The sequence below is a fragment of the Eleginops maclovinus genome, chromosome 15 (genome assembly GCF_036324505.1).
Source record: "Eleginops maclovinus isolate JMC-PN-2008 ecotype Puerto Natales chromosome 15, JC_Emac_rtc_rv5, whole genome shotgun sequence".
In the NCBI taxonomy this organism is placed as follows: domain Eukaryota; kingdom Metazoa; phylum Chordata; class Actinopteri; order Perciformes; family Eleginopidae; genus Eleginops; species Eleginops maclovinus.
The window spans coordinates 20,686,142-20,698,171 of record NC_086363.1 but is presented as its reverse complement, the minus strand read 5'-3'; the positions used below and the strand labels follow the sequence as shown (position 1 = coordinate 20,698,171).

The following is a 12,030-nucleotide window of genomic DNA, read 5'->3' as shown; positions in this document are numbered from 1 at the left end:
TATCACAAACACAGACCAAAACAACTCAGAATAGATTTTTTTAATTATTTTTTACAAATAACTTATCTGTTACAAAGACAGTTTTCCCAGCTAAAATCAAAAAAACACTTTAGATATCCAAATTACTTTGTCAATTTAATAAAACATGAATAAACTACCTCTTCACACCAAGGTGCAGATGAAGATGAAAACGGGTTTCTTTGGATTGGAAAAAAGAAAAAGTATGGCGTAAGTGCTTAAGAGACAATAATTAATCTACTTTAATTGGGTTTCAATAACTAACATTTGGCTTTGATAAAAGGCACTCGGATGTGACAGAATAGATGATCAATACAAATTCAATAGTTCCAAAGGCACTGATGCAAGGCAACATTTCACAAGTGTGGAAAAAACAAAACTAAGTAACTACTCCACAGTTAAGGTAAGTTAATGACAATAAGTAAACTTTAGAGACACCCTCATCAATAAAAGCTTAGGAGGATGAAATGAGCCAAATAAAAATAAGAGTATACAAACTGGACAGTTGTGTTGTGACCGGCTGTATGAGTATTTTTTACATCATAGGGATACTTTGATCTTGGTAACCTCACATGACTCCATCAGCTGCAGAGCAACATGACCACTTTGACCGAAATCAGCTGTTTGAGCGCTGCAGTCACTTCCTGATGGAACTGGAGGATGAGTGTCTCTTTGCACTGAGGTGAAGCTGTCCCCAAAAACATCAAACCTACATTCCAGTTGTCAGATAAGATGGCAGTGTTTCATTTTGCATTTTGACCCCTCCCCTCCCCCTCCTGTCATATTTGGCGTCTTGAAAAAACAAAAAAAAGAGTCTTCCATAGCCTTCTTCTTTGCTGCTTGTGCGATGGTACACAGGAAACTCGGCGTTACACGAGCGCTGAGCGGACGGGCAGACGTAGCTTCATGATGACTGCAAGGGTCTTGCTCCTCTCCTTCTGCAAGGCTTCAACTCTCACAGAAATCAAGTCAAACACTTAGAAAGGGAGCATGGTGCTTATTTGTTTGAAAGAGGGAAACATTACAGGACAAAAAAGTTAATCAAGTCTATAAAGCTATACTTACAGGAAATACAAGTGATTCATAGTGTGAGGAGGGAGGCTTTCAAGGCACATTCTAAAATTATGTACAGTAAAAAGCTCAAGGGGAGTTCTGCCTCCATGTACTGTACACAAGCATGCAACTTTCTTTCTTTTTATTAACTCGTGACCCAAGGCACAGAAGAGGGAGGACAAAAGGCACATGAGAGTGGCAGTTAGCAACACCCCCCTTTGACTTCCTCTAGAAACAGCAAACACACTTTAAAGTCCTCGATCAGTCCGTCAGGTTTCCCTTCAGATGGAGAGCAGTGGCTGAACAGGCCACCAGAGACAGAAACACTCAAATGTAATCAACAAAAGGCACATTGGTACCTTTGTGTGTGTATGGTGTGTGTGTGTGTGTGGTATTTGAGTGTGTGTGTTTGTGTGTGTAGTGTTGAGTGTGGTATTTGAGTGTGTGCGTGTGTGTGTGTAGTGTTGAGTGTGTGTGTGTGTGTGTGTGTGTGTGTGTGTGTGTGTGTGTGTGTGTGTGTGTGTGTGTGTGTGTGTGTGTGTGTGTGTGTGTGTGTGTGTGTGTGTGGTCACACTGCTGGGCCACACTTGTAATACTGTAAGTGGGAGCAGCGAGGTATCCCCGGGATAAAGTGTCACCCGCACCCCCCCTCTGAGTCTCTCAGGTGAGCTCTGGTCCTCCTCTGGGAACACCCTCCTGTCAGTCTTTCAGTGGACTGTGCTCTGCAGACCTTAGACGAGAGCATCGAAAAAAGGGGAACAGGACGCACGATGAGTGAGCCCCGTACCAGTTCATACGACGAAGAAACCGAAGAAAAACAGAGGCCTTCTCTCTGGTCTTATGGTGGAGACAGGTGGGCAGAGAAGGGGGGGCCTTGTTGGCTCAGAAGTGCCGCGGGAACTCGCACTGTTCACAGCGGTTGAGGGCGGGGTGGTTGAGGAAGGTGCAGGCGGTGCAGCTCCACTGCGTCCCTTCGTCCTCCTCCTGCTCTGCCAGGGGCTTCACTGCCTTAGTGCCCACGTCTGTGAAGAGGAGAACCAGGTCAGCACGCCACACCACCCACTGACCCACCCAAGGACATCCAAATCATTTACTTTTTAATCTGTGATAACAGTCTAGCTGTCAGCTAAGTGAATCTGGAAATGTTGAGTGTCCCAAAGTGTTATGTAAGAAATGTATAGAAGGGGTCCCCAGCACAGAGAAACTGCCGGATGCTAACTTTCCTGTTGGGAAATGTGCTAGATTAGCACAAGTTGCATTTATTAGCCTTATAGCCTATGTTTTGGAGTGGTTTGGGGGGGTACTGAGGAGGCTGAATCAATTTCTGACATTTTCAGGATGAACTTCTGCAGTTTTGACCAGAAAGTGGTTAAATAGAAATATATAAAATATGTATACACTCTATGGGCTGATTTAGATCACCATGGGTAGTGTTGTGACCATTGGATAAAGAGAGCACAAGATGAAAATTATTATCTCAATTGTGGATCATTTATTTTCAAAAAATAGGCTGATCCAGAGACCCCTAAATCTTCCAGATGGACCCAAAATTGACACAAATCAGTCCACAGAGAGTAAAAATATGGCCACTTCAATTTTTTATCCTGAAAATGTCAGAAATGGACTCAATAACCTCCGAAACAACTCCAAACCATTTGGCTATAATGCTAATTCAAGCCAATTACCACCAATTATCCTAATTGTGCAAATTGCCCAAAATATGCAGTTGGTGCTTGTGTTTAATGCAGTCTTTTGATCGCTGCCCACAGGGAAGAACTTGGATAACACTGCTCCAATATCTGCTCAAAATATAAAAGCTGTCCGTAGCATGGCTGCCACATGGAATAAAGTGTGGACACAGAAAGCATCATCAATTTGCAGTTGGGTTAGATCCTGGGGAGAGATAAACCAGGGCGGTTGAAGGATGACGGACAGAAGGGGTTTTGTGATATTTCTGCAACAGTAATACGTTTATTTTTCTAACTTTCATCTTTGCCTTGCTATTGTGAAATACTGGTGAGTGTTACCTTGTCGTGGCTCTAACTGATTTAACTCAATCAATTCTCATACCAAACACCTCTGAGCTCATCAGGTGATTCTGAATTGTGTTGAATAACCTTATAATACTACAAAGTATGGTGTTATCAATTCTTTAAATAAGGTGAGGATCAAGAGGTTATCAAAGACCAAGTAAAGTGTTCAAAATGAAGGGAGGAGGAACAATGAAAACTCAGAGGAGGAGTTGATTTGTTGCATGCAAGGAAGGAGCCAATGAACACAACCTCATGCATGGCTGGAGCCAAACACACATTTTCATACTTGACATGCAGCTTCTTCTCAACTTACCGAGAGATAAAGTACCTTTGGGTTTGGGTGGGACAGGACCGAGGAATCCAATGTTGTCATAAAAGTTATGGATTGCACTGGGATTAAAGTGTGGTCCTGTCAACAGATGGAAGACAGTGCATTGGCATTTTTCATTGAGCTTTGAAGTCAGTCGACTCTGTTTTTTTATTCAACATGTCACTGGGCCATCCCACAACGGGTAACTCAGTGAGTACTATTCATTCATGAGGCCTGTGCGGCCCAGTTTCTATCAGCACTGAAGTACTGCCAGGGGGCCATACATCCCTTGCCAACCAGCAACAGGATGCAATTGAGGAAGAGCTGGTAGTTAGCGGCACAATGGCAGCACTCCGAGTGTGTGTGCAGAAATGATGAGAGCAGTTGGACCCGGTCTGACCTCCCTACCTACTCCTCACTGTATTACTCTGATACAACACATGCATGCACAGCAGCGGAATGCTGGTTTACAGTGAGACATCAGAGAGACATACCTCTTGTTTGGAGGAGATCAATTTCTTTGGTGAGGCAGTCAATGTCGATTTGCAGGGTCCTGTTTTTCGATCTCAACTGCTTCATTTCCTCAATCTGAAACAGGGTGAGATGGGGGGGTCAGCAGCTCAGCCATCACACACAGGCAGGAGACAACTTTCAAGCCCTGAAAATTCTTTTTTTCACTCCTGCCTTCAACTGCTAATCCTCTAACTCCTGCCCCTATTCCACCTGGCTTACCACTTTATTTTCTGGGTTATTTCCTCTACCTGCTTGTAAAACGTCTTTGAGAACCAGGAAAAGCTCTATATGAATACCATGTATTATTAATAACTCTGAACCAATGAGCTTCTGAGCTGAGCTACAGCAGCCACTTCTCCTCTGTGGAGGCAGACTGTTAAAGTCTCAAGTGAGTCAGCTGACTCAGCACAAAGCCCGGAGCTGCACTGGATCTGAACCAGAGAGGTCTCTACAAACTCTCAGCTCTCAGTGTGCGACATGGCCACCGGTTCTTTCTTCTGTTGAACTCTCCCTGTTCAAGCTGAATCTAATAAACTGTAGGCTCTGTCAGTATATCAGAGTCAGACATTGACCCTGTGATGTGCATGAGCAGGAAGGCAGAAAGGTAATGTGGTCCAGATCTGGTTTTGTGTGTTGACTCTTTATCTGCCACTAATAAGCAGGAACACATTGGTTTACAGTTATGAAGAACATCACAAAATACTGTTAATAAAAATCATTTGGAACTTGTGATCTGCAGATGAAAGATAGAAAATGTGAATTGGCCGTGGGGCATTGGTTAAGAGTCGTTCTCTGCATCAATCGGAGCAGAAAGGTGTTAATCACGCTGACGATAGAGAATGTGTTTCTTGCTTACAGAAGGGATTTGGGAGGCAGAGTTGGATCTCTCCAGCCGTCTCCTGGTCAGGTCGTTCTCCATCTCGTTCACCTCCTCTTTTAGCTTCTCCAGTTTCTTCTTCTTCAGCTCCAGCTCGTGCCACAGCCTCTCCATTCGGGCCTTCTGATGGACCAACAGCGCTGGAGAACACACACAGATACGCAGAAACAGTCAGTACTGCAGCAACCATTTACCGGTGAACAACCACTGAAAGATAGGTATATCATTTAGCAAGATGTTTAGTCAAATGAGAAACATTTAGTCACATTTTATTTAGAAAAATGTCCAACCCGGTTATATTTTCTTCATGTAATTCATATTATTTATAAAATCACAACACTGGTGAATAGTGTTTCATATTCATACGTATTGATACTGTTCATACCGTCATATTCATATACTTTTAATTAGACATTTGACTGCAGTTTATTGCTGCTCTTGCACTTCTGTTTTGACACATTTCATTGTTCCAGTACTTGAGGGTAATCTGTAAAATAACAATCAAGTTGGATTTAATCTAAGCAGAGAAATATTATGTAGAGAACACGCTGTCATTAAAAACCGCAGATTAAAGAGAGTACAAAATACTGCTGACAACAATCTCATCAATGAAATATGTTGTGTATATTGGTACTAACACTTCAGATCCACCACAGGGTGTTCTACACACATGAGTCAAACCAGTTTGGAGCATAAAGCAGCTCGGTGTTGGGAGACATCAATCTGCGTGTCTTCACCTATTGTGGTAACAGCCAGAGAGCAGAACGCTGCAGGCACATTTTGCAGCAACGTCTCATACAGAACCTCCACCGTGCACATGTTCTGCTCAAGTCTCTACAGCATGTTCACATAATTCATCAGAGTTCCTACTTCTGATGACAGGCCCCAACACCTCCTACACACTCAAGGATCAACAACTCTCTCTCTCTCTGCTACACACAAACACACGCCTCTTTCCAATCGTGGGGAGAGGGTCACTTGTTCTTTGTCAAAGTGTCCTCCGGCTAAACTTCTACCTGGTTCTAATGCGACTCACACAGTGTGAGAGCTCATGTAAACTCAACATGACTTCAGATCAGCTGTGATGAGCCTTCGTTTTCACCACAGCATTGTTGTTGGATGCAGAGTTACTGCCTTACACCGACTACTAAACTATCAGTCATACTGTGAGAGTTTGCCATATTATTATTATAGGTCTTATCTTCAGAGTTCTTATTGTAGCAATTCTCTTTATTAGACTTTAAAAAAGATATATTATTGTTGGTCCTTGCCATCCTCCTGGATCCATATTTTTATGTATGCTCAGATTATTATTTTGTCATGGTGATTGTTGTGATTTTATTATGATGTTTATTGTGTATCGAGACATCCATTGTGTGTCTATGCGTCCTGGGAAAGGGATCCCTCCCGTTGCACTTTGTGTATTTTGGAGTGTTTCCCTCTGAAAGGGCAGAGGGTGACTGAGGCACATTTGTAAATTGTGATATTTGGTTATATTAATAACATTTGATTTGAGTATGATACTGTTCAAGCCCACCTTTTTATTGGTTGTTATTGAAAGTAAGCTGAAGCAGAACTGTAAATCTCAACTTCAACCTTAATTCATGTAACCAAATCATAAAACCAAAGCTATTTGCCACTGCCAGGGCATTAACGTGTATCTAGTTTGTTAAAAACCAGAAAATTCTACTCTGCAGTGGTTACAAATTCTGGTTCTGTCAGCTCCACCGTCTGGAAGAATTTGAAATGTCCATGTCAGAGTTCGGTACTTTTCTCCATGGTTTTGTCCCCGCCGGTTCGTTCTGTTTCGGTTCATGCGAGTGCTGGAGCAGTCTTAGGCCTGCCCCAAATGCTCTGAGATGCGTGATGACGCCCATCCTAATCCAATACTGATCAACATCCCACCCCTCCTGTATGTGTACTCAGAGCCAGTGAGCAACTGACTTTCCAAATAATAAATAATAATAAACTAAAATAATTACTGGTTTTTAGATTCAAAACTTGTGGACATTTGAATGATCGGCTACACATCTGTACAAATTCATTTCTTTTCAAAAACATCTATTGGTCTAAATTTAGGTCACAGGATGGAGTCTGGCTGAGTTAACTGACAAATACATAAATAAAACAATTTACAGTGTTAGTTACTTAATGTCTGCATCTGGTTTTATTTGATTGGTCCTAAAAGACTCAACTGACTGCTCTGTGGTTGCTTTTCAAACACGCCTTCACTTGCCAGAACCAGGTAACTCCAATAAATCAGCTTCCTTCCGGTTAAATATTGTAAAATCATGTTTGTTTAACAGGTATGTGGTGACAGGCGCATCTTTTAGGTTCACCTTCCCAATCAGAGCAGAGAAAGGGTGAAAACAGAAGCCTGATGAGGGTCAGACTCCCCCCCGCTGTGAAGCCCCTCTTGGTGGTAGTCACTGCAGCGTAGGATCCACAGCCGGTGACTCACACGTAATACAGTCAAAAGCCCAAAAAAGGAAACAGCAGTGTGCTCGGACACGTTTGACTCACACTACAGAATCCAGCAGTCTCAGGGGCTGTCAGAGCAGACACTCACCCTGCCGTCACTGACACACTCACCTCTGCTCTATCTGACACACATGCAGAGCACCGTCTACACTGACAGAGCTCTACTGACTGCAGTCAGTGCACAACGCTTGGCTCTAAAATACAATACAGTCAATGTTATGGAAAACAACTTTAAATCTCACAGTATACTTTATGGTAAAATGACTCCTGGCAGGAAGCGATGGAAAAAGCTTTTAGACCCACTGCTGGCAAGAAAAAAAACCTGCAGACTATCACTCAGTTAAAATGACTCTAGGAACTGGTATTTTCTCCCTTATCACTGTGCACTCTTTCATCACTTGACATTTGCATAACAACCAATAAAAGTGAAGCAAACAGCTCTAAGACATCAGACGATGTAGGTGGAGCATTCCTGCACATTCTGTCTGTTTGGAGCAAGCTGCGGTTAACTCTGTATCTACAGGTTTTATCAGCAGACTGAGTGCATGAGAGCGGATCCATTAGAGCTTCAACTCTTATAGTAGATATACAGCTCAGGAAAGAATTAAGAGACCACTCCACATGTTTCTTAAATCTTTATCTCTACATGCATGGCAGCCATTCCAGTGCCTGTTGAATTCCAACACAGAGAAATGTTGTCAGTAGTTTATAGAATAAAACATTTTTTAAAAATCATTTAACTCAAGGACATGCTAAAACCGGAGTGGTCTCTTCATTTTTTCTGGAGCTGTGTGTTTTTCCGCTCCGTGGTGTGTGTGTTAGCTCACCTTGTGTGTACGCAGCGTCGTCAGAGCCCATACTGAGTCGCCGCTGCTCGCTCGGCCTCTCCCTGTGAGGCGACAGCGGGTCGGAGAGGTGGAGGGGGTCGGGCTCAACAAAGTGGTGGTCGGAGGGGAGGCTGAGGAGGTTGTTGGGCTCAAATGTGGGGGACACGACTCCAGGGGACACAGCCGGGGGCTTATTGGGGGACACCGTTATTTTAAAAGTGTACTTGGTGTTGGGCTGAGTTACCACAACACGTGGGGAGGAAGCTGTGCCTCCCCCTCCTAAAGACGCACGGGACTTAGGTGGATGATGGTGGATGTAGGCAGGGCCCATGCTCACTTGGCCCCCCATGTTCCTGGCCCCTGAGGGTCCCTGCATGGGAGGGTTGGCTGAGATGTAGACTGTGGGGGGGTTCCTACCACCACCACTGTCGTCGCTGGAGGCATTGGCAGAAATGTAAAACTTGGGCTGGGAGCGAGCGCCTGCAGGGGCCAGGGCCACCTCCTCAAAGGGCGCAGGGGCCGCAGCAGGAGGGCTGGCAGAGATGTAAACAGTGGGCTGGCTGCGGCTCAGACCGGGGCCTCCAATGGAGAGAGGGGTACTGGGGACCGTAGCCACCCCAGTTGAAGAGGATGAAGAGGAAGGGCAGGAGGAGGAGGCGGAGGAGGAGCGGGCCCCGCTGCTCGTCCGCAGCAAGGCTGTCGTGGAGTTGTTCCTCTGAGGGGATTCTAGTTTGATCTCTATCTGATTCTTCCTGGGGCCAGTGGAGATGTTCTGGATGTTGTACTGACTGATGGTCGACAGGGAAGTGGGCATCACGGAGGAGGAGGAGGAAGAGCATGAGGAGACGCCAGAGGAAGAGGCCTGGCTTGCAGTCGGAAGAAGGGAGGGGGCCTGGGGGTTTGTGGGGGAGCTGATTGGCATGTAGACATGAGAGGTCTGGTGCTGTGAGGTATGTGAGGACGAGGCGTGCTGAGGGCCAGACCAGGAGCCCGACAGGGTGGAGGGCTGTGAGATCTGGTAGATCTGCTGCTGGGGCTGAGAGGTGGGGCTATACTGGGCCCTGCCCCCCTGCGGCTGGTTCTGCCGGCTTGCAGCAGACTGGCTCATATAGGGCCGGATATAGATGGAGTTACCCTGTGGACTGCTGAGGCCCGACTGGGGCCCGCCGTGTATGTGCAGAGAAGTGGGGGTGTTGCGTCCTGTCTGAATATGGGGTGCTAGCGTCACGGTGATGGGATTGAAGCGTGGGGTCTGCTGGACACCCATAGTTGTTCCTTTGACACCCAGAGGGTAGAGTCCTAGGTGCTGGGGGGGCTGCGGTTTACGGGTTGGCTCCATCACACCAAACACATTGATGCTGGAGGGCACCTGCACTGGGGCTGACTGTGGCTCCTGCTGAAAGAAGTCACTGTTGGGGGGCTGTCCTGTCTGCAGGGGCCCGTCACTCAGGCTGTGGGCCAGAGTCCGACTGCCGTTCATTCTCAGGCTGTCCCGAACCGGGGCCAAATGCACATTCTGAGACTGCAGGCCCAGGTTCAACTGGGTCATGTGATTACGAAGCCTAATGAAGCCGGGGTCGTCGGTGAAGCTGAGGTTTCCTTCTTCACTGTACAGGTAGCCCGGACTGACCTGGGACAAGTATTCACAACAGGCGTCCAGGTTGTTGTTGTTCTGAGTGAGAGAGAGAGAATGAGCTTATTTACAATACCATTGTTTCATTCATACCTGTTTTTAATAGCAAAGAAGTGTGACAGATCTTACACGGGGGAATATTGTTGAAAAAATATTTTCTGGCACCAATAAGAATATACACTGAGCAATAGATCGATCAGCCTGGTTTTACTTTCCAGGAATCCTCTTTAGTGGAGTCAGATGTTTGAACTTGCCCACCTGCAGAACACACTGGGAGACAACACCCTCTGGGACTTCAGGGAACTTCTGGCGCAGGTCATGCAAAACCTGAATATCAATCTGGTGGCTTCCCTGGGCCATTCGTATGTTGCCAGGTCAGGACTGCTTGTTCTGTTAAGCGCACTGGGGCGTCAGGCGTGGCAGCAAGGTGCCTTCATCTTGAACATCTTCTAAATTGTGACAAAAAGAAAAGATAAACATTCAATAAACATTTCTCTCCATAAACAACAAACAAGCACAATCAAATATTTGTTATTACGCCATGACCAAGTGACAGGGGCAGGTCACTGGGGTCTACTGCATCCTCGCTCTACAATACATCATTGGACAGTCAAGTTGTGGAATGTATTATGCCTGGGTGATTTTAAAACATGTTACACTAATGCTTAATAACAATAGATGGCATATATTTCAGAAGCACTCCTCTCAGAGCTCCTTAAAAAAGGAGCAGCAGGCTAGACTGACTAGTGAAAATCCAGCATTTTTCTATGATCTTAACATCCATATTGACTTTTATGGACACAAGCGGGGCCAACAGAAGTCAGATCGAGAGGAAACTCAGAGAAATGATAAGCTGTGCACCGCAGCACAGGAACAGAGCTGCAGGGCTTCACACTGTGCTTCTGACTGCTTCACACAAAGAGAGCAACCGCAAACTTTCTGCACAGTGAAACTCCCTAGTAGATCTGGAGGTCATTTTTCAAAAGCTAGACAAAGGACTTGTGTGCATCGCTTTCCTTAGTGCTCCATATAGATGCTTAACAGCTTCAACCAGCTCCTGAGAGGGTTAGCAAAATATAGAATATGGATCAATGGATCTATCAAACTGAAGGACACAAAGCTCACATGAACTCTTCCCACAGGTTACAGAATCACCTCTCAGATCTACAACATTTCTTAAATTGTGTTTTCCTTTGTAATTATTTAATAGCTGTTAGTGCTAGTCCACACTAGGCACGCGCTCAAGATAAGGAGGAACAGTGCCCATTACAAGGGTAAAATGTCTTGTGTGGGACATTCTGAAAAGGACAGTAAGAAGGGATATAAACCTACACACAGGAAAAGACATGCAAGGATTTCATTGATGGCACCTTTGTTGAACTGGACGAGGAGGGAGTCGTGTGGATAAATGTTTTTAAATGGACAACAAGAGACACTATTTCTGTCCAAAAGGAACAGTTTTTGTTTTGATTTTTTCATATTGATTTGTTTGAGTTTGTTATTTATTTCGTTTGTTTATTGGCCTAACAATACGCCTGAAATGATGTGGTTTTTTTAATATAGTACTTTACTATATTTATTCTTGTTTTATGTTTTGTCTGTTTTCCCTGGTTTCATGGTTATGAAACTGCTATGATTTGAATGTGTCTTTGTTTTGTGTTGTACATAATTATGTATTAGCCAGACAATTTTAAATTTCTATATTTGATAATAAAAAAATTAATGATAAAAAACTGCACGCCCGATCTTGCCCGAACCCGGAAGATAAGCAGGGTCGGGTCGGGTCAGTACTTGGATGGGAGAACGCCGGGGAATACCCGGTGTTGTAAGATTTTATAAAAAGGGGAGAATTAGGTTAAAAAGCCCAAAGATGAACATAAAATGTATTCAAAAATCAAAATGATAATAATAAAAAAAGGGATGGATGCATACAGTTTTACCTTAATGTCACACCAAAAGGGTTACTGGGGCGACCAAAATCCTTTTGCCATGTCTTACTGCACTCCCTGATCCCCTTTCAGCTAGGAACAAGGGTGTACAAAAATCAAGTGTGGTGTCAATTAGTTATCACTGGTACTCCATCGTGGGATTAATGTTACACTGACATATCAATTAAGACCAAACAAAGTAAATCATCTCAGTCTCATAATCATCCACAAAAAACTAATTGGACAATTACTGGAAAGTGTTATATAGTCAACAAAAGGCTGTTGGAAAGGTTATTTAAGCCAGCTGAGAAGATATTATCTAACAAATGTCTATACAAATGTAAATTACGTGCCCCT

At 44.4% G+C, this 12,030-nt stretch overlaps 1 protein-coding gene across 2 annotated transcripts in view; it reads right to left on the bottom strand.

Annotated features, from left to right (window-relative positions):
* Nucleotides 1-25: 25 nt before the first annotated feature.
* Nucleotides 26-12,030, bottom strand: part of tab2 (TGF-beta activated kinase 1 (MAP3K7) binding protein 2) — a 38,393-nt gene continuing 26,388 nt past the window's right edge. Inside the window, exons 2-7 of one of the 2 annotated variants that reach the window (XM_063902294.1) lie at nt 10,004-10,194; nt 8,113-9,784; nt 4,784-4,944; nt 3,909-4,002; nt 3,433-3,513; nt 26-2,093 (exon numbers count right to left, since the gene is read on the bottom strand). In XM_063902294.1, the coding sequence (XP_063758364.1) occupies nt 1,954-2,093; nt 3,433-3,513; nt 3,909-4,002; nt 4,784-4,944; nt 8,113-9,784; nt 10,004-10,105 (2,250 nt within the window). In that variant the 5' untranslated portion in view covers nt 10,106-10,194 and the 3' untranslated portion in view covers nt 26-1,953. Of the gene's footprint in view, nt 2,094-3,417; nt 3,514-3,908; nt 4,003-4,783; nt 4,945-8,112; nt 9,785-10,003; nt 10,195-12,030 lie in introns of both variants that reach the window. The other variant, XM_063902293.1, reaches the window with a different exon arrangement.